The sequence below is a fragment of the Salmo salar genome, chromosome ssa14 (assembly GCF_905237065.1).
Source record: "Salmo salar chromosome ssa14, Ssal_v3.1, whole genome shotgun sequence".
NCBI classification, from domain to species: domain Eukaryota; kingdom Metazoa; phylum Chordata; class Actinopteri; order Salmoniformes; family Salmonidae; genus Salmo; species Salmo salar.
Window position 1 is genome coordinate 11,566,424 of NC_059455.1, and position 27,756 is coordinate 11,594,179.

Sequence of the window (27,756 nt, forward strand, 5' to 3'; positions counted from 1 at the left end):
TAGTGAGAGGAAGCTGACTGGCCGGCAGTGGAGAAGATGGAGCGAGATGGATTTTGGCCGACATTCTGCACATTTTCTCATCGATGAAACATTTTATCTCAATACAGTTTTCTGTTCCCAAAACTAGAATATGTTATGAACAAGGTGGATTAAGTTTTTAAAAATCGCGCTGTTTATAAGGGGTGCAAAGGCGAGTTGAATTATTGCACACGCGCACTTCACAGAGGAAGCGTCACTAACGGAAATATGCAGATGAGCTACAACGCGCCAATAGGATCTCGCTAGATCGTGCTTGGTTCTGCCCACCTCTTTTCTTGTTCTGCCCACAATTACTAATCAGTTCCCGTTGGAAACGACAGGCTGTGGTCTATCTTGGTTTAGTTATAGAAATATTTGCTATCTCCCTCGAGCAAAGAGCGGGTATCATCAGCGTCTTGGCTCGAGACTAGTTAGCTATAGTAGTACTCCCACCGAAACAGGTAGGCACAAAATTATTTTACTTACTTGAATTATCTATTTACACGCCACCCATCAGTTTGAAATATAATACGAATTAACAGGCTGTCATTCTTATGGTCATATAATACACTTTTATATTTTGTCAAATAAGTCGCTTAACTACATGAAAGTGAGCCAACTTGCCTGCCTAGTTAGTTAACGTTAGCTTGCTAGCGGTTTCCATTAGTTACCACAGCCACAAAGTCAAAATATTGTAAAAATTCATGAAAACAAAAATGTGCTTCTTGGTCTTAATTTAAAGTCAGGGTTAAGCATAAGGTCAGCAATGTGGTTAGGTTTAACATCTAATTTTAAGAAGATAAATTGGAGAAATAGGCGGGGTTTATGACTTTGTGGCTGTGGTAACTAGTGACGATCCTTGCTAGTCCTGACCAAGAGACTGTCATCTTGCGTTGATCTGGTGTAGGGGTTTCAACCCCTTAGGCCTTTTCACCTTTTTTTTTTTTAGGCTTTACAGTATGTTTACAATTAAGATATTTTATGAGGTCTAGTCAGGCTACTGACACATGTTTTACCTTTCTTACAATCTCTCCCAGTTGCTGCAAACCTAGGCAGTACCTATAAAGACTTTCCTGTTGTGGCAACATTGTCTGTCTCCTTGGTGCCCTGAAATGCCTGTCTGTGTCTGCTGCATACAGTGCGTTCAGAAAGTATTCAGACCCCTTAACTTTTTCCACATTTTGTTACGTTACAGCCTTATTCTGTAACGGGTTAAATACCCCATAATGCCAAAGCAAAAACAGATTTTTAGAAAAAACTAAAATACCTTATTCCCATAAATATTCAGACCCTTTGCTCTGAATACTTTCCGAATGCACTGTATACCGTGATTACATCTAACTTTGTAATTCTACAGATGACTGTTGCATAGGCCTACATGACCTAACGAGATGTTGGACTCAGAAGACTGCACTTTGTCCCTGGATAACCTGTTCTTTGAGAGGCCAGTTGTCCACAAAGTGTGAGTCGTAAGAAACAACCTGCATCCCACAGTCATGCCCCACTAGATTTGTATTTAGCAAGAGTAAAGTTCCTAGCCATGTTAAGCTTTGCTTAACCCTTTTCCTGCCCTTCTCCCGTCTCCAGAAAGCCACTTTGTCAAGAGCAGAGTTCTTGGCAGTTGGAACCCCCTCTGTCCCTCTCCCAGATCCCAGCCACTCAGGACATCCAGAAAGAGGCAGAGGGTCTTTCATCATTCAGTAAGTGGCATTTGAAGTGATTAAATAATTTTAGTAAATTCAGTCAATACTGTAAGGGCCAGTTTCCCGGACCCGGACTAAACCGAGTCCTGGACTAAAATGCACTTTCAATGAAAATTATATTTTGAAAAGGATTTTTAGTTCAAGACTAGGCTTAAACTGGGTCTTGTTTTAAGTCATGTTCCTTCCTGTCAATCATTGCATTATCATGTCATCTATCAAATCCCTTTCTGACCATCTCCAATGCAGGTTTCTCTCAGAAGCCCAACAAATTCCTTCCCCCTTTGAAAAGAGCAGTTGACGGTGATGGTTTCACTCCCAAGAATAACAAATTAAATCAGAATACCAGTGATGGAAGAAAAGAACCTGAGGCACAGGGCGGGTGTGCCCTTTGGGCTCAGGAAGACTTCATGAATAAATCCCAGGATACCACAAAGGTTAGAAGAGGTCAAACTAAAACCCCACAGGAGTCTGGTCATGCACTGGAGCAGAAACATTTCCCTCTGGAGTTCAGCCAAAGCCCACCTCTACGGAGAAGGTAAGCCGTTCAAATGAAACTAATGAGTGTGCATACTGTGCGTTCAGAATACATAGTAGATGTCAGTGTCCCCCATCATGTGTCTTCGTCAGATACTATTGTTTTGAAATGTAATGGCGTCTGTCAGAGCCCTTCTGAAATGGCACCTTCTTTATCAAATACATGGCTGTACTAGTTACATCATGATATGTGGGATATCACTGTAAGCACTTGTGATCTCTCTACCTATAAATTAAATAATCTCTTTGTCGTTACAGTTTGTTCAAACCTCCCAGTGGTCAGGTGTTGAACAGCAGCGCAAACTCAAACAGTGGCCTCAACCAGGCAAGACCCGGAGTGCAGCAAACCTTCGACCAGGTTTCTATGGCGACAGAGCCTCGGCTGGCAAAGCAGTCGGCAGCAGGCCCCGGGCCCCTCACCGGTCTGGGCCCGCCTACAGCCCGGGGACCACCACAGAAGACACAGGACAAGGGCACCAAGAGGGCTCATGTTCTCCCCATGACACCCCAACCCCTTCACATACAAAGTAGTACCGCACAGACTGAACCTAACACCATGTCTGTGTTTATATATATAAATCATATACATATTGCTATGATGAGGTATTGTAGCTGAAGAATGTACTCAGATGTAATGGTCATGGCAGCAGCCTGTCACTGTTCGTTAGAGCTTGATGCGGTGAAACGAGGTGAGCGCTACCCAATGCCCTCTTTGCTGTAATGACAGAAAAATACCACTAAGGGGTGTACAATATCTGCCATTTTGACTGGGGTTGGGTTATCACTGTCGGTGTGAATGTAAAATGAGATGTCTATGGATTTGTTTTCATATTAGGTACTTCTGGGCCTGGGATACTCCGACCAATCTCTGAAATCCGTATCCTTTCGCATCTGTTTTATCATCAGTAATAACGCAAGGAATGAAAAGTTAATGAATACTTGATTGATGCATGCTTGATGATGACTACATGAAATCTAGGGAACAATTGTGGGTTGTTTGTTGGGTGTCCTTAATCAAATGAACACAGCTGCTAAATTTAGATCGGTCTTCAAAGAGTTCCCTTACTTCAACTACGTTCAATCAAAAGCCCTAGATGACGTAAGCATTCCGAATTGTCATCCAATTAAGAACCGTAACAGCAAAACAGTCTCCTTGAGACATTTTTATGAGCCATGTATGTTTTGCAGGTTCTATACACGAGTAAGAACTTTGTGGCTTGTGCTCCTACGGGCTCTGGTAAGACTGTGCTTTTTGAGTTGGCCATCATCCGCCTACTGATGGAGACCACAGAGCCCTGGAGAAACGTCAAAGCTGTGTACAGTAAGGCCCTCCAATTACAGTACTTAGTATCCTTCTCAAAAGCACTAGGTAAAATCACTAAGACATTAAGAGCTGATTCATGCTACAGTATGGGTTAGCCCGTATGCAGTCTTGATATCTGGTTTGTTGCTTACATGTTGTAAGTCATTTATGACCTGACTACACCCATATATTCTACGTGTTCAAAATGTAAATTGATAACATTTTATAAAATGAAGACTGTATGATGAGATGGATTGATTGTGAATGCTTCTGTCGTCTTCAGTGGCCCCCATCAAAGCTCTATGCAGCCAGCGCTTTGAGGACTGGAATAAGAAATTCGGGCCTCTGGGCCTGAGCTGCAAGGAGCTGACCGGAGACACAGAGATCGACGACTTCTTTGAGATTCAAGACGCCAATATCATCATGACCACACCTGTGAGTGACACTGTATCCCAGTGTACAGTATACTGTATGTCGCATAGCCTGTCACTGGCGGACATTTTTATTTGTGTGTAATATGTAGCGCAATGAGGTGGCTGATCCTGTGACCATAGCAGACGTGATTTCCTTGTTGCAATAGGGGTTTGTTAGTGATGCGAGGATGGATCAATTCAGTTGTATCGAGAGAATTCATGGCCTACTGTCAAATTACCAAGTGACCTTATGGGTAGAATCTTCAGAATATTTGTCATCATTTCATAATTAGTCAACTTTTTTTTTTAAACTAGACGAAAATCCAGTGTTTCTATGTTAAACGGTTTTATTATATTTCAGTCTTCTGTGATGTGTAATATTGGGATGGGAACTCAAAATGGAATACATTTCAACTCTATATCTGACATGGTACAGGTGTTTGTTTAAGCCCATAACCATGTGTGTGATGTGTATACTTTTGTTTCAAAGTAGATTTGTTTAAGGCTACCAAGAAACACTCTGTGTGACCCAGATTTAACCCACTGCAGTAAAAGGTTAACACTTTATTAACCAGTTCATGATAAAGCACAGACACATTTCTCTGTTTCTCCCAGGAAAAATGGGACAGCATGACGAGGAAGTGGAGGGATAACTGCCTGCTGCAGTTGGTCCGGCTTTTCCTTATTGACGAGGTCAGTGGATACATTTTAGTATTTGATGTTCTGTTCAAAATTCCCTCAGGTAGGACTGCAACCATATACAGTACTTGACCAAATAACACTCTGAAACAGCTTGGATAGAGTGAAACATTCTTTCCCAGATTGTGATCTATAGAGGGCTTGCAGATGCATCATGTTGGAAGACCAAAGTCAGTCTGATGGAAGTCCTCCAATCGTCCACATGGCTGGCTACGTTTTGCTACCACCGGAAACGTTGGGAATATTGCCCATTATTTAGTTTGTCTAAGGACCTAGAAAACGAAGGCAGTGGGAGAACCTATTCAAGTAAGTAAATATATTTTGAAAATGATCGAAAACGATGTATTACTAGCTAGCTTGCACCAGAAACTTAGTGAGCTGCTAATGAAATGTTTGCTAGTTAGAAAACTTTACATACTGTATAGCTAGCTAAGTGAATTAAATTTCACCAGTTTGCTAACTTCATATTAGTTAGTTAGCTAGGTATTGTGATGTATTTATTGTTGTAACTCTAAATGTATTTGTAGCGAGGTAGCAAGCCAACAGCCATGGAATAGGGTGAAATGATTAGCTATCAGTCGCTGCTGTCAGAGAATGGAGAGTAGGCTACTCTGGATAGGGCAGGTACCTTTGTGGGAGGACATTTTGAAAATATTCTCCAGTTCCAGTCCCCAGCAAAAAAAACTAAGTACATAGAGATATATCTACATAATATTCAGTGCTGTCTAATTTGAGGATAATGCAGCCTGTTATTTTGTAATGTCTTCCGTCCTCAGGTACAGAGAGCTGTGAAACCCTGTCTGCAGATGAAGAGTTCCCAAGAGAATAAGGGGACATCCTTGTATACCATGGATTATATGTGTACCTATGTTCGCAAATTTAGTGAACAAAAATACAGTTTAAAAGTCACACAATATATAAACCTATTACAACTGGAGCAGGCCAACCCTGCTGGGTGTGCAGGCTTCTGTTCCAGCCCAGCACTAACACACCTGATTCAAATCGAATTTTATTTGTCACATACACATGGTTAGCAGATATTAACAATTCCCCAACAAGTACCTAATACACACAAATCTAAAAGGGTGAATGAGAATATGTACATGTAAGTATATGGATGAGCGATGGCCGAGCAGCATAGGCAAGGTGCAATAGATGGTATAAAATACAGTATATACACTACCGTTCAAACGTTTGGGATCACTTAGAAATGTCCTTGTTTTTGAAAGAAAAGCACACTTTTTGTCTATTAAAATAACATCAAATTGATCAGAAATACAGTGTAGACGTTGTTAATGTTGTAAATGACTATTGTAGCTCGAAACGGCTAATTTTTTATTAAAGAAGGAATAAAACTGGCCTTCAGACTACTTTAGTATCTGGAGCATCAGCATTTGTGGGTTCGATTACAGGCTCAAAATGGCTAGAAACAAATAACTTTCTTCTGAAACTTGTCAGTCTATTCTTGTTTTGAGAAATGAAGGCTATTCCATGCGAGAAATTGCCAAGAAACTGAAGATCTGGTACAACGCTGTGTACTACTCCCTTCACAGAACAACGCAAACTGGCTCTAACCAGAATAGAAAGAGGAGTGGGAGGCCCCGGTGGACAACTGAGCAAGAGGACAAGTACATTAGAGTGTCTAGTTTGAGAAACAAACGCCTCACAAGTCCTCAACTGGCAGCTTCATTAAATAGTACACGCAAAACACCACTCAACGTCAGTGAGTGAAGAGGCGACTCCGGGATGCTGGCCTTCTAGGCAGAGTTCCTCTGTCCAGTGTCTGTGTTCTTTTGCCCATCTTAATGTTTTATTTTTATATGGCTTTTTCTTTGCAACTCTGCCTAGAAGGCCAGCATGCCGGAGTCATCTCTTCACTGAAGTTGAGACTGGTATTTTGCGGGTACTATTTAATGAAGCTGCCAGTTGAGAACTTGTGAGGCGTCTGTTTCTCAAACTAGACACTCTAATGTACTTGTCCTCTTACTCAGTTGTGCACCGGGGCCTCCCACTCCTCTTTCTATTCTGCTTAGAGCCAGTTTGAGCTGTTCTGTGAAGGAAGTAGTACACATCATTGCACATATTTTAGCTTTAGTCCTGGACAAACATACCTGATTCAATTCAATAGGGCCTGATGATTAGTTGAAATAGGTGTGTTTGTCAAGGGCTACAACAAAACTGTACTATTGGGGGTACTCGAGGACCGGAGTTGGGAACCACTGGCCTACAGTATGATGGCATTAGCCTTATGGGCATTTGCAATGCACCCCTTGACATTTTGCATTTGAAGCAGAGAATAGCTTAACTCACACATTGTTTACATATTGTTCAGCTCTTTGTTCTCAATTGAAAAACAATACCAGTAGACAATGTATGAAGCTAATCAGTTACACTAAATTTTGTACATGCCATTGTGCAAATCCAACCCTTGTAATCCCGGTGGAAGCAGATAATGGGATCCTTCGCTTCAAACACACACAACTACTACTACCAAGTTCAATGCCAGATACTTTTCTCCCAGAAGGTCTGAGTGGCTACCACAGCAATTACATTGTCTCTGCTAAATGTGTTTAAATTGTAAAAGAAAGAAAATAGTTGGGCTATAAGAAATATTTTTTATTCAATGGGGCTAGTCAAAGCATAGGCAACAACGCTTTTCATTTCACCCATACAACAATACAGCCTATTATTAAAGTACAGTATGTTTACAATATCATAAACAGTATTTTACACCTTCCAAATGACATTTTTGGTGGTGAATCATTTTTGGTGGTGACATTTTTGGTGGACATTCTGCTGGTGAATCTCTGATCCACCTCTACGCAGACGACACCATTCTGTACACTTCTGGCCCTTCTTTGGACACTGTGTTAACAACCCTCCAGACGAGCTTCAATGCCATTCAACTCTCCTTCCGTGGTCTCCAACTGCTCCTAAACACAAGTAAAACTAAATGCATGCTCTTCAACCGATCGCTGCCTGCACCTGCCCGCCTGTCCAGCATCACTTCTCTGGACGGTTCTAACTTAGAATTTGTGGACAACTACAAATACCTAGGTGTCTGGTTAGACTGTAAACTCTCCTTCCAGACTCACATCAATCATCTCCAATCCAAAGTGAAATCTCGAATTGGCTTCCTATTTCGCAACAAAGCATCCTTCACTCATGCTGCCAAACATACCCTCGTAAAACTGACCATCCTACCAATCCTCGACTTCGGCGATGTCATTTACAAAATAGCCTCCAATACCCTACTCAACAAGCTGGATGCAGTCTATCACAGTGCCATCCGTTTTGTCACCAAAGCCCCATATACTACCCACCACTGCGACCTGTACGCTCTCGTTGGCTGGCCTTCGCTTCATAATCGTCGCCAAACACATTGGCTCCAGGTCATCTACAAGACCCTGCTAGGTAAAGTCCCCCCTTATCTCCGCTCACTGGTCACCATAGCAGCACCCACCTGTGTAGCACGCGCTCCAGCAGGTATATCTCTCTGGTCACCCCTAAAGCCAACTCCTCCTTTGGTCGTCTCTCCTTCCAGTTCTCTGCTGCCAATGACTGGAACGAACTACAAAAATCTCTGAAACTGGAAACACTTATCTCCCTCACTAGCTTTAAGCACCAGCTGTCAGAGCAGCTCACAGATCACTGCACCTGTACATAGCCCATCTATAATTTAGCCCAAACTACTACCTCTTCCCTACTGTATTTATTTATTTTATTTATTTTGCACCATATTATTTATATTTTATCTCTGAACTTTCTTCAAACTACAAATCTACCATTCCAGTGTTTTTCTTGCTATACTTTATTTTTTTGCCTTTACCTCCCTTATCTCACATCATTTGCTCACATTGTATATAGTCTTATTTTTGTCTACTGTATCATTGATTGTATGTTGTTTTACTCCATGTGTAACTCTGTGTTTTTGTATGTTGTCGAACTGCTTTGCTTTATCTTGGCCAGGTCGCAATTGTAAATGAGAACTTGTTCTCAACTTGCCTACCTGGTTAAATAAAGGTGAAATAAATAAATAAATAAATAAATTGTATACATCCATATGGTCTAAGGAGGCACTTTTGTCATGACGACAATGAGAAGGCGCTCTCTACTCAAATGGCACAACGGATTCATTGAAATTGTCCAAAGCACAGCATATGACAACCATCTCGTATAACTGAGGGATGTTTCCTCAAGTAGTAGACGCTGATGCTGCTGCAGCATTGCTCATCTTCACAGTGGGAATCCAGTCGATGTGGGTGTCTTGATAAGAGGTCAGCTGGTGAACCTACAGTAGTACATAAACCAATTAAAAGCACTCCTGATGTTAGAATGGTACTTATTCAGGTCGCCTATACCACCAGGGCTCTTAATTCATTCAGGTGTTTTAGTGTCACGTAAAGATTAAATCTATTGTTGGGATGGAACAGCCAATAGTCAACACGGCAGGTTGTCCTATCCCATTGAGGCCTCTGTCCTATGCTGTAATGTCCATACATTTTCCCTCTTATGAGTAAAGTTCTCAACCAATTATCATTAGGTTATCTTATGAATATATAATAACCACTGGAGTTATTTTGGTCAATAATTGTCCTCCAGGCTATATGGACATCATATGTTACAATTTGCATCTCCCCTTTTCATGGTTATGGCTAGAAGGGATCAAGCTTTTGTCAAATTAGTGTCATATTCTAGATGACATGGTTGCATTCGAGACAAGGTCGTTTTTCTTGATCTGTTGTCAGTAGAGTAAGCCATCGTATCAAATAATATTCTGCTAATGTCTCCAGTCATATAAAGTGTAGAATTGCATCAAATGTTTATCAAAGGCCACATTTTCCGGTGCTAAGCGTTTATTTATAGCCTAAATTATCACTATCCAATCTACTCATCACATTAGGAATAGTATACTTACAATAGTCTGCAAATGCAATGATAGAGGCATGCAATCCTTAGTTATAAAGGTGCCTTTTTATGGTGAAAAAAATGGCTTCCCCAAAACGTGAAACTCACTCTACACATGCTAATAGCTAGACTACAAGCTAACTAATTAGCTACTTTTCGCTAACTTAGTGTTGTTAACACCTGGATAGCATAACAGCTCAACTAAATTCGAAATTGATCAGACTTGATTTACCAGTGATGAAATGATCGTAGCAGACCCTGTACTGATAGCTGTCTGGATTCAGGTATTGACGGGGAAAAAGTTTTTTTCGCATTTCTGACAGTTGTTGAATCTTATCTCATTGGCATAACCAATGGTGTTTCATGATTGCGGGGAATCTGCAAACATATTTTTCCCCCGTTGTCTTTCCTGCCTTGTTAGAGCAGCCAACTAATCCACAGAAAATGACCGTGGTGATGAATAAACTAGTTTTAGGCACTGTTATCATGCAGTTTGGGGTAGCAACTCGGCTGTTGACGGAATCTTCCAATATAGCCGCTAGGAGGCATCGTATGTCAACTGCAAGCCTTCTATTGTGGCTTGTGTGGTCCAGCGGTTAAAACCACGGACCCCAGCACACATGTACAGCCTGCATAACCAGACGTCCTACTGCCCTTTTGACTCGCAATCTCTCCTACCTTTACTGTCTCCTCTTCAATGTCCTATAGAACATTTTTAAATAAAAAATGGTGATCTATTGTTTCTTGATTTGTCATTGTACTGAGCATATCTGTCTATTATTGTGTTATACATGTGTTACATTGACAACTAAATATAATCTATCTTGGCTCTGTGTTTCTAGGTGCACGTGGTGAAGGACCCAATGCGTGGAGCCACACTAGAGGTGGTGGTGAGCAGGATGAAGGCGGTCCATGCCTACCGTGCAGCAGAGAACCCTCAGGAGGACCTCTCCATGAGATTTGTGGCTGTCTCCGCCACCATCCCCAATACCAAGGATGTAAGTGGCTGAGGGTCAAAGAGGGGGGATGTCACACTTTGGCCATATGCAAATACTCTAAAGAGACTTCCTTCACTATAGTCATTCTTTCCCTTTATGTTCATCATTTGCCATTCCGACACATGCATCTCCGTGTCTTGTTATGTTGTTATTGTGTCCGCAGTCCTGTCTCCTTCAGAAAGAGTAAGGGAATAGGAAATGGGGAAGGCGGGAGCTCGATAGCATTGCTAGTTACTGATTATCATTAAACGGAGCATTTATTTGAAGAAATTACTTCTCCTTACTGTGTTCAATGGTTTGGCATGGCAGATAGCAGACTGGCTGTGTGACGACAGAGACCCTGCTACTTGTCTGGAGATGGATGAGAGTCACAGACCTGTGAAACTGAGGAAAGTAGTGCTGGGTTTCCCCTGCAGCAGCAACCAGACTGAGTTCAAGTTCGACCTGTCACTCAACTACAAGATGGCCAACATCATCCAGACCTACTCGGACCAGAAACCAACACTTGTTGTGAGGAACTCTTTTTGGGTCTCTGAAATGTAGACTTGACCAGTACCTTATTTATACGTTTCAGTAAGTATTGCCATTGTTAATATTTCACACATAGGATTATATATATTTTTTAACAGTTTTGTTCAACAAGGAAAGGAGTCCAGCAGTCGGCCACTGTTCTGGCCAAGGATGCCAGGTTCATCATGAGTATTGAGCACAAACAAAGGTTGAGCTACTTCCCTTTTCATTCTTTATAGATGTACAGGTATTCAATACACATTTCCTGCTGTTTAGTTTGATCTGATTGATTCGATGGAATCCTCTGTTTGCAGGTTGGTGAATTATGCAAACTCTCTCCTGGACTCAAAACTCAGAGGTCGGTGGAGAATTTATATTCCTTCTCTTCTGTACCATGTAGGCAAACATTGCTCATTGATTTGAATGTAACTATTTTTGCGTTAGAAATGTGAAATTACTAGCCCAGTGTTTTCTCTTTTCCAGATTTGGTGTTGTTTGGGGTTGGTTTCCACCACGCTGGAGTTGACGTGTCAGACAGGAAGCGGATCGAGGAGGCCTTCAACATGGGAGACCTGCCTGTGCTGTGTGAGTATCTGGGTAGTTCCATGAATAGAGTACATGCTAAAACAGTTATAGAGTTGAATTGCTGTTCACCAGACACTGGGAGATTCATTCACCTTTCAGCAGGACAATAACCTACAACACAAGGCCAAATCTACAGTGGAGTTGCTTACTGTCACGATATTCTCCTTCGTCTGAAGATATCTCAAAATCACTGTCAGAAAAAGTGGACCAATACGCAGCGGATTGCGTGCTCAACATCATTTTTTATTTAAATTATGATGTACACAGACAAAACAATAACCACGAATGAAACGGTGAAGTTTTACAGGCTGTACATAAATCTAGCAGTGTAAAATAAAACAACCCACAACCCAAAGAGAAAAACACACACACCTAATATATGACTCCCAATCAGGAACAACGATATCCAGCTGTTCCTGATCAGGAGTCACAAGACTAACACAGAAACAGAACAACTAGAAACGACATACAATACAACACACAACTTCTGCCACGTCCTGACCAAATACTAAACAACTACTCCCTCTGCTGGTCAGGACGTGACACTTACCAAGAAGACCGTGAATGTTCCTGAGTGGCCGAGTTACAGTTTTGACATAAATCTGCTTGAAAATCTATGTCAAGACTTGAAAATGGTTGTCTAGCAATTATCAACAACCAATTTGAAGAATTTGGGAAACAATTATTGCCAAATATTATACAATCCATGTGTGCAAAGCTCTTATTAGAGACTTACCCAGAATGAGTCACAGGTTTAATCGCTGCTATAGGTGATTCTAACATGTTTTGACTCAGTGCTGTGAATACTGATGTAAATTAGATATTTATGTATGTAATTTTCAATACATTTGCATACATTTAAAAAAAAACTTTCTCATTATGGGGTATTGTGTGTCGATGGGTGAGGAAAAAACATATATTTAATCCATTTTGTATTCAGGCTGTAATACAGGAAAATGTGGAATAAGTCAAAGCTGGTTCTACTCTTTTTGGCAATTTTCTGGTGTTTTGTGGTGGAAAACTGAGCGTGTCGAGAATAACACGTCCCATAGATAGATAGGCTAGAAATGCTTTTACACACAACAAGCTTCACAAGGGGATTATGGCTGGTTTAAGATGAAAACTGTAACCATGTTACGGTCAATCCAGTTAGTTTCATGGCACTTACTGAAGTCATTTTATTTAACCCCTTGAGACGGGAAAACATGTTTTTTATGAAGTTGAACATCTGCTCTTCATGAGAGAATGTTAAAATGACATTAAATGAATAGTTATTTTTTTGTATGAAGTTACACTACCTAAAATGTACTCTATTCGTGGAACGACCATTCTATCCTCCATTACAGGCCAATCATATGTGTTACTCATCACAGTCATGCCAGTATAGAGGGTTTAATAAAGATTAGTGTCAAAATATACTGTGGATGTGGCTAAATATAGAAAAGCTTTTCAATATCTCAGTCTATATTTAGTGCATCCTTTACCGACAATCTTCCTCCATACTTCAGGATCAGAAACATTATTGACCTTAACATTGTCATGGCACATGTTTATGTCATATGAAATACCAAAGAAACATTGTGTGAAGTTATTGGGGAAATGTCTCAGTTACAACTAGCACTCTGGCGATGGGGGTGAACCTGCCAGCCCACCTGGTGGTAATCAAGTCCACCATGCACTACATCGGGGGCGCCTGTGAGGAGTACAGCGAAGCCGACATGCTGCAGATGATTGGCCGAGCAGGCCGGCCACAGGTATGGAGCACAGACAAACCCTCAAGTAGTCCCAGACTCCCAGCATGCTTAGCTCGTCAGTGTACTGTAGGAGTGCCCAGTCTTAAAACAGCCCCATAGCCTTATTCACCTTTTCCTTTGCTTTGTGAACTGTTTGTGTACTGCTCGCAAAAAGCATAACCTCTATCTACAGCTTTGCCTTCGATGTCTCCTCTCTAGTTTGATACATCAGCGACCGCAGTGATCATGACCAAGACTCAAACCAAAGACAAGTACATGCAGTTCACGAATGGAGCGGAAATCATCGAAAGCAGGTATGGGGACATTACATTTTCCAAGACCTCCAAAACCTCATTCGACTTAATTTTGGGTTACATGAATTTACAGTTGAAGTCGGAAGTTTACATACACTTAGGTTGGAGTCATTAAAACTCGTTTTTCAACCACTCCACAAATTTCTTGTTAACAAACTATAGTTTTGGCAAGTCGGTTAGGACATCTACTTTGTGAATGACACAATTCATTTTTCCAACAATTGTTTACAGACATATTATTTCACTTATAATTTACTATATCACAATTCCAGTAAGTCAGAGGTTTACATACACTAAGTTGACGGTGCCTTTAAACAACTTGGAAAATTCCAGAAAATGATGTCATGGCTTTAGATGCTTCTGGTAGGCTAATTGACATCATTTGAGTCAATTGGAGGTTTACCTGTGGATGTATTTCAAGGCCTACCTTCAAACTCAGTGCCTCTTTGCTTGATATCATGGGAAAATCAAAAGAAATCAGGCAAGACCTCCACAAGTCTGGTTCATCCAATTTCCAAACGCCTGAAGGTACCACGTTCATCTGTACAAACAATAGTACGCAAATATAAACACCATGGGACCACGCAGCCGTCATACCGCTCAGGAAGGAGACGCGTTCTGTCTCCTAGAGATGAACTTACTTTGGTGCGAAAAGTGCAAATCAATCCCAGAACAACAGCAAAGGACCTTGTGAAGATGCTGGAGGAAACAGGTACAAACGTATCTATATCCACAGTAAACCGAGTCCTATAATGACATAACCTGAAAGGCCGCTCAGCAAGGAAGAAGCCACTGCTCCAAAACCGCCATAAAAAAGCCAGACTACGGTTTGCAACTGCACATGGGGACAAAGATGGTACTTTTTGGAGAAATGTCCTCTGGTCTGATGAAACAAAAATAGAACTGTTTGGCCATTATAACCATCGTTATGTTTGGAGGAAAAAGGGGGAGGCTTGCAAGCCGAAGAACACCATCCCAACCGCGAAGCACGGGAGTGGCAGCATCATGTTGTGGGGGTGCTTTGCTGCAGGAGGGACTGGTGCACTTCACAAAATAGATGGCATCATGAGGTGGGAAAATTATGTGGATATATTGAAGCAACATCTCAAGACATCAGACAGGAAGTTAAAGCTTGGTCTCAAATGGGTCTTCCAAATGGACAATGACCCCAAGCATACTTCCAAAGTTGTGGCAAAATGGCTTAAAAACAACAAAGTCAAGGTATTGGAGTGGCCATCACAAAGCCCTGACCTCAATCCCATATAACATCTGTGGGCAGAACTGAAAAAGCGTGTGCGAGCAAGGAGGCCTACAAACCTGACTCAGTTACACCAGCTCTCTCAGGAGGAATGGGCCAAAATTCACCCAACTTATTTTGGGAAGCTTGTGGAAGGCTACCCAAAACGTTTGACCCAAGTGAAACAATTTAAAGGCAATGCTACCAAACACTAATTGAGTGTATGAAAACTTCTGACCCACTGGGAATGTGTTGAAAGAAATTAAAGCTGAAATAAATCATTCTCTCTACTATTATTCTGACATTTCACATTCTTAAAATAAAGTGGTGATCCTGACTGACCTAAGGCAGGGAATTCTTACTACGATTAAATGTCAGGAATTGTGAAAAACTGAGTTTAAATGTATTTGGCTAAGGTGTAAACTTCCGACTTCAACTGTATATGATACTTGTGAAGATGATGGTGATGATGATGTCCTATTGTTTGACCACAGCCTGCATACCCACCTGGTGGAGCACCTGAACGCTGAGATTGTCCTCCACACCATCTCAGACGTCAACATGGCCCTGGACTGGATCCGCTCCAGCTTCCTCTACATCCGAGCTCTGAAGAACCCCAAACACTATGGTCAGTGCAAGGAGAGACACTGGACAGACCCCGGTCTCTATTAGTATTAGCCAGCAAATGTACAGCATGGTACAGCATTAGCATGGATGCTAGTCTATTACATTACCGTTATTAGCCTGTGCTTACATCTCACAACATGGTGTCAAACAGTTGCTCAAAAGACATGAGGACATACAGTACCAGACAAAAGTTTGGACACACCTACTCATTCATGGGTTTTTCTTTATTTTTACTATTTTCTACGTTGTAGAATAATAGTGAAGACATCAACACTAGGAAATAACACATATGCAATCATGTAGTAACCAAAAAATGTGTTAAACAAATCAAAATATATTTTATATTTGAGATTCTTCAAAGTAGCCACCCTTTGCTTTGATGACAGCTTTTCACACTCGACTGGTACTGTACATGAGGAGAAAACAACTTACTGTCCTTTGCGTTTTATGCAGGCTTTTCCACTGACTTGGACCGATGTGGAATCGAAGCCAAATTGCAAGGTGTGGCATTGCTGTTTTTTTCTTTGTTATATGGACTTCTTATCTGAAAAGACAGAATATCTCCATCATGATAGCATTTGTGTGACTGAAAAATCTCTCTCCCCATCCTGCTTCAGAGCTCTGTCTGAAGAACTTGAATTCCCTGGCCTCCATTGGTCTGATCTCCATGGATGAGGATGTTAACATCAAAGCTACAGGTTGAGAGAGGCTGACCATTTTGGTTCAAGAGGCTACTATGGCCATTTACTGTTTTGTTACATTGTTTATTGTCAGAAGTGTAAAACAACTTACAAACCCTGTACATGTTTGGTGTTATTCAATGATACAGATGGATGTCTCCTTAATCTCTCGTGGACAGACTAGGTAAACTTAAATGGCACCGTAGACCTGTCATGATACAACAGGATGCGTGAGATCGAGCTGCATTCGTTCCGGGGCTTGGGTTTTTCATCACTGGTTATTTGGACAAATCACGATTTCGCAGGTGTTGGCATATTTCGAATTTCGTCAGGGGACGGGGACATTTGACCCATAGACTTGCCCGAAACTTGCATGTGCTTTCCAGCATCCCAAAGCCGTTAATTGAAATCTGTTATTTTCTTGACGTGTAACTGTGTTCATCCCGTACAGAGGCAGGCAGGCTGATGGCAAGGTACTGTGTTGCGTTTGACACCATGAAGCAGTTCAGCAAGGTGACTGGCACTGAGACCTTACCTGAGCTGGTAGGTATACAGTAACACTGTAGCGTCTCTCATTATGCACATACACTGTTTATATTGAGTTTCTGTATTGTGTTTGTTGAGTTTGTGTTGTTCGTTACACAGGAAATTTGAATAGATGAATTGAGTAGATTCTGTATTCCACTCAAATGGAAGCTGGGTCTTCTTCACACAGATAGAATTGATGGCGAAGGGCAGAGAGTTCACTGACGTGCAGCTGAGAGTGAACGAGAAGAGAACCTTGAACACGTTGAACAAGGACAAGAACAGGATCACTATCAGGTTATAGTGGAATTCAATAAATGATATTCAAATAAAATGCCCTGAAGGTAGTGTAAATGCTGCTATCTGGGCTTTTGTTTATCCAGGTATCCCATGGAGGGAAAGATCAAAAACAAAGAGATGAAGGTGAACTGGTAGGTCAAGCAGAGAACCCTACATTGTACCAACATGAGAAAATGGAGGGTGACACTGGAGAAGGCCATGTATTCTCTTTGGGTGAATCTCAAAAGTCTTTCCTTGAACCTTGGGTCTTTTCCTCCGTTGCGTTTTGAGGCGGAGACGAGGAATTAGGCACATGAGGAATCAAGGAAAGACCTTTGAGATTCATCCCTTCTGTCTCTCTACCGGTCTTCCCCCTCAGTTTGATTCAAGCCCAATTTGGCTCCATTCCAATCCAAGAGTTTGGACTTGCACAGGACACTGGGAGAATCTTCAGAAATGGAGTCCGAATCAGCAGATGTAAGTCATCAATCACTTCACATTAACAGTAGATGATTAGCAGTGAGCCTCATCTGACAGACAACCTTCGCTTGAAAAACACTCTTCAGTAAGATAGTGTCTATGTGTTTTGAACTACATTAGGCTTGGCAGAGTTCCTAAACCAGCGCTCCAAGACAGGATTCTCTGCTCTACTCAACTCCCTGATACTGGCCAAGTGCTTCAGGGCCAAGCTGTGGGAAGACTCTCCTTACGTCTCAAAGCAGCTGGAGAAAATAGGTAAGGAGACATAGAATACTGTCAATGAATACAGAACGTGTGTGCAAAATACTGTCAATGCTTGTAGAACAGTAGTAGGTTATCCTACTGTTGCTATGAGACCACAGGAGGTTGGTGACACCTTAATTGGGGAGGACGGGCTCGTGGTAATGGCTGGACGCGGAATAATGGAATGGTATCAAATACAGCAAACGCATGGTTTCCACGTGTTTGATGCCAGTCCTTTCGCTCTGCTCCAGACATTGTGAGTTTTCCTCCCCTCACCAGCCTCCACTGTCAGACACCCCTTTTACAAACGGAGTGGCTGCGGATCCGACTTTTTTTTTCTCCTGCGCATTTATATATTCTCTACTTTACGCACAGAGAACAGGCTACTCAGGCGAATGGGTCTTGTTTAATCAAGCTAGATCAAAGCCAAATCAATGTCGGCAAGGTCACATAAAGATAGTATTCTACATAACAGAACCCAACATAATAGCATAGTGTAACATTACTGGAAGACTGTAAGCATTTCACTGTAAGCATTTTCTCTCGTGTGGCCAATACTCGACAGCGCGCCAATACTAGGAAAATACACAGGTCGGCTAAGCTAGTTTGTTAACGCCATCTGCTCTGGAATTCGCTCAGTTCAAATGGTCGGTATGCAGATGCCGGATCCGCAGCCAAGGCCTTTTAAAAACCCATTGATCAACTGATTTTATTCCCAGACAAATGAAAGTCATGAAAATTGCTGTAACCATAGACATATGATGACACTGAGATTGAGATGCTAAATACTGAGATTTTATTTATAATATAATTTTATATATATATATGGCTGTAACAACACAGATAACACAGATATCTGATCCAGGGTTGTCTCTGTCGACGGCCATGGTGAACGCTGGGCTCACCACCTTCAACAAGATACTGCAGACCAACGCCAGGGAACTGGAGCTGGTGAGAATAGCATCAACTGAGAATGACTGTAACTACAAAGTCATTAAACACCACTGTTGTCTCTATCTCCAAATGGTTTATTGACATTTCCCCTGAGACCAACATGCAGTGTCATGGCTTTCGATCAAATGTTTTGCTTAAAGACCTTTTTACATCGACAGTTGTCACAATGTGCTTTCACCTCCAATAAAAGCACATATTTGTTGTCTGTTTATGTTTTCTAGATTGTCAACAGACATCCTCCGTTTGGAAACCAAATCAGAGACGCTGTCATCAATCTACCCAAGTACGAAGTTAGTTTGGAGCAGGTAAAAAGCTTTGCTTTGGTTTAATTGTAGTTTGAACGGAAATGGTCATCAAGATGAATCGTTATAGAAATATTTGGTAGCAGGACGTAGCAGAATATGTTCCATACTTATATCATTTAACATCAATGAATACATCTCCCCAACAAGCTTTCATTTCGTGTTTATTTTTCACGTTTTAGCTTCCAAGATACAACATCGCCACCGCAGAGATTGTCGTGACCGTGAATGTGAAAAACCACGAACAGCTACTGTCAAAGAGAACCACTCATGACCACCACTATGTCACAATGATCATCGGGGACTGTGACAACAACGTGGTCTTCCTGCAAAAACTCACGTAAAGATTAGGACTGGCATTTCCAGAAATGTCGTCACACACAGACACAACCTGATACACACATGCATAGAGACACACTTTACCTAAAGCTTGTAGGTAGAGACAGAACATATTAAAAGTGTATTATAAAACATTTTAAAGGGTCGTACATGCTTATAACAAGTTAGAAAGCATTGTACCTGCAGGCTTTAAGTCAAATGTTACCGTCATACACTCATACAAGGAAAAGAGTGAAGGAAAGAGAGCAGAAGAGAGGGAGAACAAGGGAAAGAAATATGTAAGGGAGAGCGACTGTATTGTGTGTTCATCCAGAGACTTGATGCTGTTGAAGTCGGGAAACTGGTCAAAGAAGATCGAAGTGGCAAAAGCCTTCAAAGGAGAGGAGATCAGCGTGAATCTAATCAGCTCAGAATACGGTCAGGCAGTTAACTGTCAGGATTTTATGTTTGTTATTGTTCAAAATACATTTGTACAAACTACATAAAACTTCTAAAAGGCAGTTTAAGTCGAATTAAATTGTTTCAGTGAGAATTGTAAAAAGTAAGAATATACACCTCCTTCTATTACCTACTTTGAGATCTTCCTCTCTGCAGTGGGGTTGGACATTCAGCAGAAGTTTAGTGCCTTCTACTCTGGACCAAAGAGGTACGGAGGTGAAGCACTCACACCTGAGCAACGTGACACGATGCAAATAGCACAGGCTAACGCTCAGAGATCACAGGGTGCAACACAGAGAATACAGCCAACAGGCCAGCAAACACAGGCTACGGCACAGAAGAGAAACTCCACATCCACAGAAAAGGGTAGGCTGATTTTACACTAAACATTAGAATGCTTTGAGCTATTACTAAGTTGTACTTGCAGACTCACAGGACTGTTTTTGTTGTTTTGAAACAAAATTTGCTATATATTTTTTTTTCCTGCTGAAATTCCGGTTCCTCACAACCAGTTCCAGGCAAAAGGCAATGTAACCACTTCTGCAAAAACAAGGATCAGTGTGGCCACGACTGCTGTGAGTCAAATTTTTTGTCCTCAAAAACTGTCCATTCCATTTCTCAATTGACACTTAGAATAATTAAAATGTTTGATTAAAGTATTATAGTGTACAGTGCCTTCAGAAAGTATTCATACCCCATTACTTTTTCCACATTTTGTTGTTTTACAGCCTGAATTCAAAATTGATTACCTTCATTTTTTTCTCTCATCGATATACACACACTACCCCATAATGACAGTGAAAATATGTTTTTAGACATTTTTGAAAATTCATTTAAAGTTAAATACAGAAGTGTTCACACCCCTGAGTTAATACTTTGTAGAAGCACATTTGGTGGCAATTACAGCTGTGGGTCTTTCTGGGTGAGTTCTAAAAGCTTTCCAAACCTGGATTGTGCAACATTTACCCATGTATTATTTTCAAAATTCTTCAAGCTCTGTCAAATTGCCATAGATTTTCAACTCGCCCACTCAGGAACATTCACTGTCTTCTTGGTAAGCAGCTACAGTGTAGATTTGGCCTTGTGTTGTAGGTTATTGTCCTGCTGAAAGGTAAATTCATCTCCCAGTGTCTGGTGGAATGCAGACTGAACCAAGTTTTCCTCTAGGATTTTGCCTGTGCTTAGTTCTTAACGATTACAAGCATACCCATAACATGATGCAGCCACCACTGTGCTTGAAAAGGTGGAGAGAGGTACTCCCTAATGTGTTGTATTGGACTTGCCCCAAACATAACACTTTGTATTCAGGACAAGAACTTAATTGCTTTGCCACATTTTTTGCAGTATTACTTTAGTGACTTGTTGCAAACAGGATGCATGTTTTGGAATATTTGTATTCTGTACAGGCTTACTTCTTTTCACTCTGTCAATTAGGTTAGTATTGTGGAGTAACTACAACGTTGTTGATCAATCCTCAGTTCTCTCTTATCACAGCCATTAAACTCTGTAACTGTTTTAAAGTCACCATTGGCCTCATGGTGAAATCCCTGAGCGGTTTCCTTCCTCTCCGGCAACTGAGTTAGGAAGGACACCTGTATCTTTGTAGTGACTGGGTGTATTGATACACCATCCAAAGTGTAATTAATAACTCACCATGTTCAAAGGGATATTCAATGTCTGCTTTTTTTATTTTTACCCATCTACCAATAGGTGCCCTTCTTTGTGAGGCATTGGAAAACGTTCCTGGTCTTTGTGGTTGAATCTGAGTTTTAAATTCACTGCTCATCTGAAGGACCTTACACATAATTGTATGTGTGGGGTACAGAGATGAGGCAGTCATGTTAAACACTTACTGCACACAGAGTGAGTCCATGCAACTTATTATGTGACTTGTTAAGCACATTTTTACACCTGAACTTATTTAGGCTTGCCGTAAGAAAGGGGTTTAATACTTATTAACATATTGAGTAAACTTTTATAAAAACACAGTCATTCCACTTTGATATAACGGGCTATTGTGTGTAGGCCAGTGACAAAAAATGTCAAATGAATACATTTTTTTATTCATGCTGTAACACAACAAAATGTAGAAAAGGTCAAGGGGTCAACTTCCTGAAGGCGCTGTATTTTCATTTCCTAATTATGTTTCCCAGGTCAAAATGGAGTGCCGGTGGTTCTGAAGAGGCCTATGAATCAGCATTCAAGTTTCTCTTCCTACCTCCAAGACTTGAAGACCAGGAGTGACACACTGACGGAGACTCCAGTCAAACGCCTCAAAGTGAGAGAACAACTGACAAGAACTGCAGAAGTCCTTTAAAATATGACCCCTTTGGGCTGAATTCTAACTTAAGAGACTCACACAAGACTCATTCATACTTTGGCTTAAATCGTGCATTGAGATCAAAGGCGTGACTTGTTTTAGCTTTTTTTAATGTTTTTATGTGTCAACTGAATTTGTGTTTTGTCTGCTTGTTGCTTGTTCCTTTAGATGAGAATGAGTGGTAGGACTGGGGCTACGAACATTCAGCAATTTTCTTATACGCCTGCTGCTTGCAGGTACATACACTCTTTTTCCACATCCAAAACATACAGTTCATCAGGTTGAAGTTAATTGATTACCAATGCAAACTGTATCTGACACTGTCCTCATCTTTTCTTAAAATGTTTTGAAGTTATGTAGGTAATCATTATGGTGCTTCAGCAATACAACAGAGTGTGGAATCAGCTGAGGACTTTGCCACGCCCCAAGAGATGGCATATCTTGAGAACTATGACCATGGTAGGTTTAGTATCAGAATGCTTCTAGAGCAGAGATGGGCAACTTTGATGGGGGTGGGGGCCACAAAAAATCGGAACTCATCATGAGGGGCCGCAGTGGCTCGTGGGTCTGCGTACCCTAATCCATACCCACACATGCAGTCAGAGCTGGCCCTAGCCTTTTGGGGTCCCCAAGCAACATTTTGTTGTGTGGTCCCTCACCATACCTTGCTAGCAAAAACATTTTAGTGCCCCCCCCCAATTGACTGGAGATCTTTTTTTTTTTTTTTTTAGAGTTAATTTCCTGCAATCCTACACATTTTGCCATATGCGTAGAGAAATATTTAGAGTTTTTAATACGATATCTGAGTGAAAGTAACTAGCAAAATCAATGGGGCCCCCCGGTGGGTAATTTGACCATGATTACTACAAGTTTAGATAGCTTTCCTCTAACTTACCAATCTATACTGAACAAAAATGTAAACACAACATGCGACAATTTCAACGATTTTGGTGAGTTACACTTCATATAAGGAACTCAGTCAATTTAAATAAATTCATTAGGCCCTAATCTATGGATTTCACATGATTGGGCACGAGCACGGGCACAGCCATGGGTGGGTCTGGGAGGGCATAAGCCCACCCACTTGGGGGCCAGTCCCACCCACTGGGGAGCCAGGCCCAGCCAGTCAGAATGAGTTTTTTTCCCTACAAAGGACTTTATTACAGACAGAAATACTCCTCAGTTTCATCAGCTGTCCGGGTGACTTGTCTCATACGATCCCGCAGGTGAAGAAGTCCTGGGCTGGCGTGGTTACAGGTGGTCTGCGGTTGTGAGGCCAGTTGGACGTACTGCCAAATTCTGTAAAACGACATTGGAGGTGGCTTATGGTAGAGAAATGAACATTAAATTCTCTGCCAACAGCTCTGGTGGACATTCCTGCAGTCAGCATGCCAATTGCACGCTCCCTCAAAACTTGAGACATCTGTGGTATTGTGTTGTGTGACAAAACTGCACATTTTAGTGGCCTTTTATTGTCCCTAGGACAAGTTGCACCTGTGTAATGATCATGCTGTTTAATCAGCTTCTTGATATGCCACAAGTGTCAGGTGGATGGATTATCTTGGCAAAGGAGAAATGCTCACTAACATGGATGTAAAAAGAATGTGTGCACAAAATGTGAGAAACATTTCTGTGATCTTTTAATTCAGCTCATGAAAGATGCGACCAACAATTTATATGTTGCGTTTATATTTTTGTTCAGTATACATTTTTTTTGCTTTCAGTGACTGACATAACAAGAGAAAAGCTGCTGATGCACAACCAAATTGCACCTTGTGTATTCTACTATTGTAACTCTTTACTATTTATATTTGACTACTTTTTCTTCACTACATACCTAATGAAAATGATCTACTTTTTACTACATACATTTTCCCTGACACCCAAAAGTACTCACTCATTACATTATGAATGCTTAGCTGGACAGGAAAATGGTCCAATTCTCGCACTTATCAAGAGAACATCCCTGGTCATCACTACTGCCTCTGATCTGGTGGACTCACTAAACACAAATTCTTTGTATGTAATTTATGTCTGCGTGTTGTATTGTGCCCCTGGCTATCCGTCAATAAAAAAACAAGATAATGGTGCCATCTGGTTTGCTTAATATAAGCAATTTGAAATTATTGATACTTTTACTTTTGATACTTAAGTATATTTTTGCAATTACATTTACTTTTGATACTTAAGTACATGTATATTTAAAACCAAATACTTTTAGACAAGTAGTATTTTACTGGGTGACTTTCACTTTTAATTGAGTAATTTTTTTTAAAGAAATCTTTACTTTTACTTAAGTATGACAATTGGGTACTTTTTCCACCACTAGTATTCTAACTCTCAACATATTTCTATGAATTATTCATTTTTGGGGGGAAATTGATCGACAAAAGAGGGGCCATGCGGGCTGCCAGTTTCCCATCCCTTTTAGAGGCTCGTACCTCCATTCACATTCTATACAGCAGTGTGGAAAAGTAATGGTAGTTAATGGACACTTGAGAGGAGTAACTGAAAAGATATCTCTCTACAGAGTATAATGACTTCCTGGAAGACATATATCAGACAATGGAAGAAGAGGAACCCCCACCTATTCAAACCCCTACAGAGTCACAAAGTAGGACTTCTCAGTTACTAAAACTATGTCATACTGTATATTTTATTTTTTCAAGACTTGATTCCAAGTCGTACACCCTTGTAGATTCAATACTGTTTGCACATACTATTTTCGAGTAGACCACTTACTTCAAACACTGCAAACAGACATACATTTTATATCTCAGACAACAGACAACATCTCATCTCTCAACATTAATCAACATCTATGTTTTCAGGGACTTCAATGTGGAGGAAACCCAGTGCCTACAACAGAGGGTCCCTCAGCCACAGCATCCCCCAAACCCATAGCATGGGTTACCCCCAAAGTCATTTCCCCCTTCAAAACCAGAGTAGGGGTTACCCTCAGAGTCACAATACCCCCCAAAGCCAGACTAGCGGTTACAGCACTCCCCAAAGCCAGAGCAGGAGTTACTCTCCGAGTCCCATCATAGACTTGACCGATGACAGTGGCTTCCTCTTGTCGTCACACACCCCCAGCGTGACCTTTGACCTGGGAAACGAATGGGATGATTTTGACGACGACAACTTAGTTCACGCCAGTGAGACATCATGCACCACTGTAGCTAAAACTCAGGGGATGGACCGTGACAGGCTGAAAGGTATCCTACTACAGAACATCCAGGGTTGGAGTCAATTTAATTTAAATTCAGTCAATTCAGGAAGTAAACATTCATTCCAATTCTTCCTCATTGAAAATAATTAAGAAACGTTGGAATTTAAATCAAAATTTCACTTTACTTCCTGAACTGACTGAATTGAAATAGAATTGACCCCAACCCTCTGTTCATCAATTACAGTTTGACTGCTAATTTTGATCTGATCTTCAATTAATTATGAAATGATGGAAACGTGTTTTCAGGTCACTCAACACCACTACCATCCACTTATGTACAACCCAAACCCCGCTTCACTGTGTCCAGTGCCCCACTCAGGTGAGTTCAACTTGTACCAAACTTCACTGTGTCACAAGATGTCAAACCACTGTCATTACACTGAATTAAATATCTATTATATTTGCCAGTAGGCTAAATTTAGCATGGGACGTGATAGTGATGTTATTTCCCGGTTGTATGCCAACCAGTTTCTGGTTATAGAGATGTCAGCAAGTAGAAACTTGGTTATTGTGTTACAGATGTAGGATCTTAATTTGAGCCAGTCTGCTACAGCAGGAAAATAATCCTGCAGCAACAGGAAATGTGGATTATAATGAATGCATTTTTTTTGAGAGTTGATACATATTTCATAAGGGGAAATCAAATCTGAAATTTCTAAGTGGAAATCACTAACTTCAGAAGCCTTTTTAATCCTCAAATACACTACTAGTTTTACATTTCAAAGTTCTCCTGCAACACGGCGATCAAATTAAGATCCTATATCTGTAAATACTTGATAAATGTGTCCTAAACCAAATGATTATCAATATAAAATGTCATGTTTGATTTGTGTGTCCCAGGTCAACCTCCCCAGTTGTTCCTCAGATAGCAGTTACTAGTCTCTCAGTCAGACCACATAACCTCCAGGCTTCTGCTCCCTGGAGCCACTCTGACAACAAGGCCAGAGTGAGTTACTAACTACCCCTAGCAACTCAGTTGACTTCATCTCAATGCTGAATCTGACGTCAAAATTATACTGACAACAGACAAAGCCAAGGCTTTTGTTATGATATAGAATGAAAGTACGTTGTTTTTTATACACAAATCACATGATTTTAAATGTTTTAGCCCATTTGTTTCCAAACACATTTGAAAGGTTATATTCTCCCTCTGCAGAGGACATTCAGTGAACCCTCTGTGAAAGCACCCTCCTTCCCAAAACAGACTGATACAAGCATGGCTCCGCTGGGAGGACAGTTTGATTTCTTCTCAAAGACGACTACCCCAAACAATGACAATGTGACTGGCAAAAGGTAAGGAGGAACTATAGAGAAAGAATACTTAATTTCCTTTATTTTTTATCAATACATCTTGTAAGCAGATTATGCATTAACTTGATATCATTGATAGATAGCGTGATTCCTCATCATTGCAGGCTCCAGGGAGAGGACAACAGCAAGGAAGTGGAGGCATTCATGGGTATATTTGATGGACTATTTTAGAAGTGTTTATAGTTGGATGGACGGGTTCCATGACAACGTTTCATGTTACTGTGCATGTTATACTTTATTTCTACTGTTTGTTGTTTGAGATGAACTGTTAGATTTACTGTTGATCCTATTTGAAAATGTTGCTATCATTCAATCATCATTAGCAGGTGGTCTAAAAAGGATTACAAAAAAGTATTATATATCTATGTACTTAATTTAATAAACACAATATTTATTCAGAGGAAGTCTGAGGGGATAGTATCTGAATATTATCATTTTTATATTGATATCTAGAAAAGTATCAAACCTGAAAAAACGTGTGTGCGTGGACAATCCTAAGGGTGGAGTGTTTCAGCATGATATAGGTAAAGTTTAATTTGGTAGGGGGGCTCACGAATGTTTTATTTTTTTTTGGGGGGGGGGGGGGGGGGTGTAGAAGTTAGTAAGGAATTATTTGGTTTTGAATTTTATTTTCATGGTTGTATAGAATTGGGCAGATCATGATTGTTCGTACACAGTGGCGATTTTAGCATATAAGTCTTGGTGGGGAAAACTCCAATTTAATTTTTTGTTGTTGTTGATGCATGCCAGCAAAGCCACTACACAACACGAAACAATACATTAATTGCACTATGACGGTGACACACGGTGCCCACAAACTGTTAGGGCCTACGTAAAGCTGTCCCAACAGCAGAGCTTTCTTTCCAGCACAATGGAGTGAATCCTTACCACTGCTATACCTGGCTATCAGCGGAGACTTGTCTGGCAGCGAAACAGTTCATTCAGCCTCATTTACTGTCTTTTTTAAAAACAGAGCTGATATGGCTGACTTGCAACAAGTGTGGTTTCTACGGACAATTGAGATGTACAAACCTTGGCATAAGGGAACGGTGAGTGGATAAGAGGCAATACGTA

General features: G+C 40.9%; 1 protein-coding gene across 2 annotated transcripts; it reads left to right on the forward strand.

Annotated features, from left to right (window-relative positions):
• Positions 1 to 306: 306 nt before the first annotated feature.
• On the forward strand, positions 307 to 27,082 carry LOC106568985 (probable ATP-dependent DNA helicase HFM1). Of its 2 annotated transcripts, none has more exons than XM_014139915.2 (40): positions 307 to 479; positions 1,376 to 1,480; positions 1,606 to 1,718; positions 1,968 to 2,256; positions 2,514 to 2,782; positions 3,091 to 3,132; positions 3,284 to 3,354; positions 3,444 to 3,576; positions 3,842 to 3,993; positions 4,587 to 4,664; positions 10,421 to 10,576; positions 10,886 to 11,086; positions 11,206 to 11,294; positions 11,401 to 11,444; positions 11,570 to 11,671; positions 13,280 to 13,425; positions 13,624 to 13,718; positions 15,450 to 15,583; positions 16,036 to 16,083; positions 16,200 to 16,280; positions 16,714 to 16,805; positions 16,978 to 17,084; positions 17,171 to 17,218; positions 17,446 to 17,543; positions 17,667 to 17,801; positions 18,655 to 18,740; positions 18,965 to 19,048; positions 19,228 to 19,385; positions 19,698 to 19,801; positions 19,979 to 20,188; positions 20,335 to 20,397; positions 21,976 to 22,100; positions 22,311 to 22,378; positions 22,495 to 22,601; positions 24,673 to 24,756; positions 24,974 to 25,357; positions 25,618 to 25,690; positions 26,212 to 26,317; positions 26,528 to 26,664; positions 26,787 to 27,082. In XM_014139915.2, the coding sequence occupies exons 2-40, from the start codon at positions 1,410 to 1,412 to the stop codon at positions 26,851 to 26,853; spliced, it is 4,650 nt and encodes a 1,549-aa protein (XP_013995390.2). In that variant the 5' UTR covers positions 307 to 479; positions 1,376 to 1,409; the 3' UTR covers positions 26,854 to 27,082. The 2 variants fall into 2 exon arrangements, with proteins under 2 accessions (XP_013995390.2, XP_013995391.2); XM_014139916.2 differs by lacking the exon at positions 307 to 479 and adding an exon at positions 1,064 to 1,156.
• The last annotated feature ends 674 nt before the right edge of the window (positions 27,083 to 27,756 follow it).

Coding starts and splice junctions, on each gene's coding strand:
- LOC106568985 (XM_014139915.2), top strand. CDS start 1,410: ATGTTGGACTCAGAAGACTGCACTTTGTCCCTGGATAACCTGTTCTTT. Junction 3,994..4,586: donor ATATCATCATGACCACACCT/GTGAGTGACACT, acceptor TGTTTCTCCCAG/GAAAAATGGGACAGCATGAC. Junction 25,691..26,211: donor GTGTCCAGTGCCCCACTCAG/GTGAGTTCAACT, acceptor TGTGTGTCCCAG/GTCAACCTCCCCAGTTGTTC.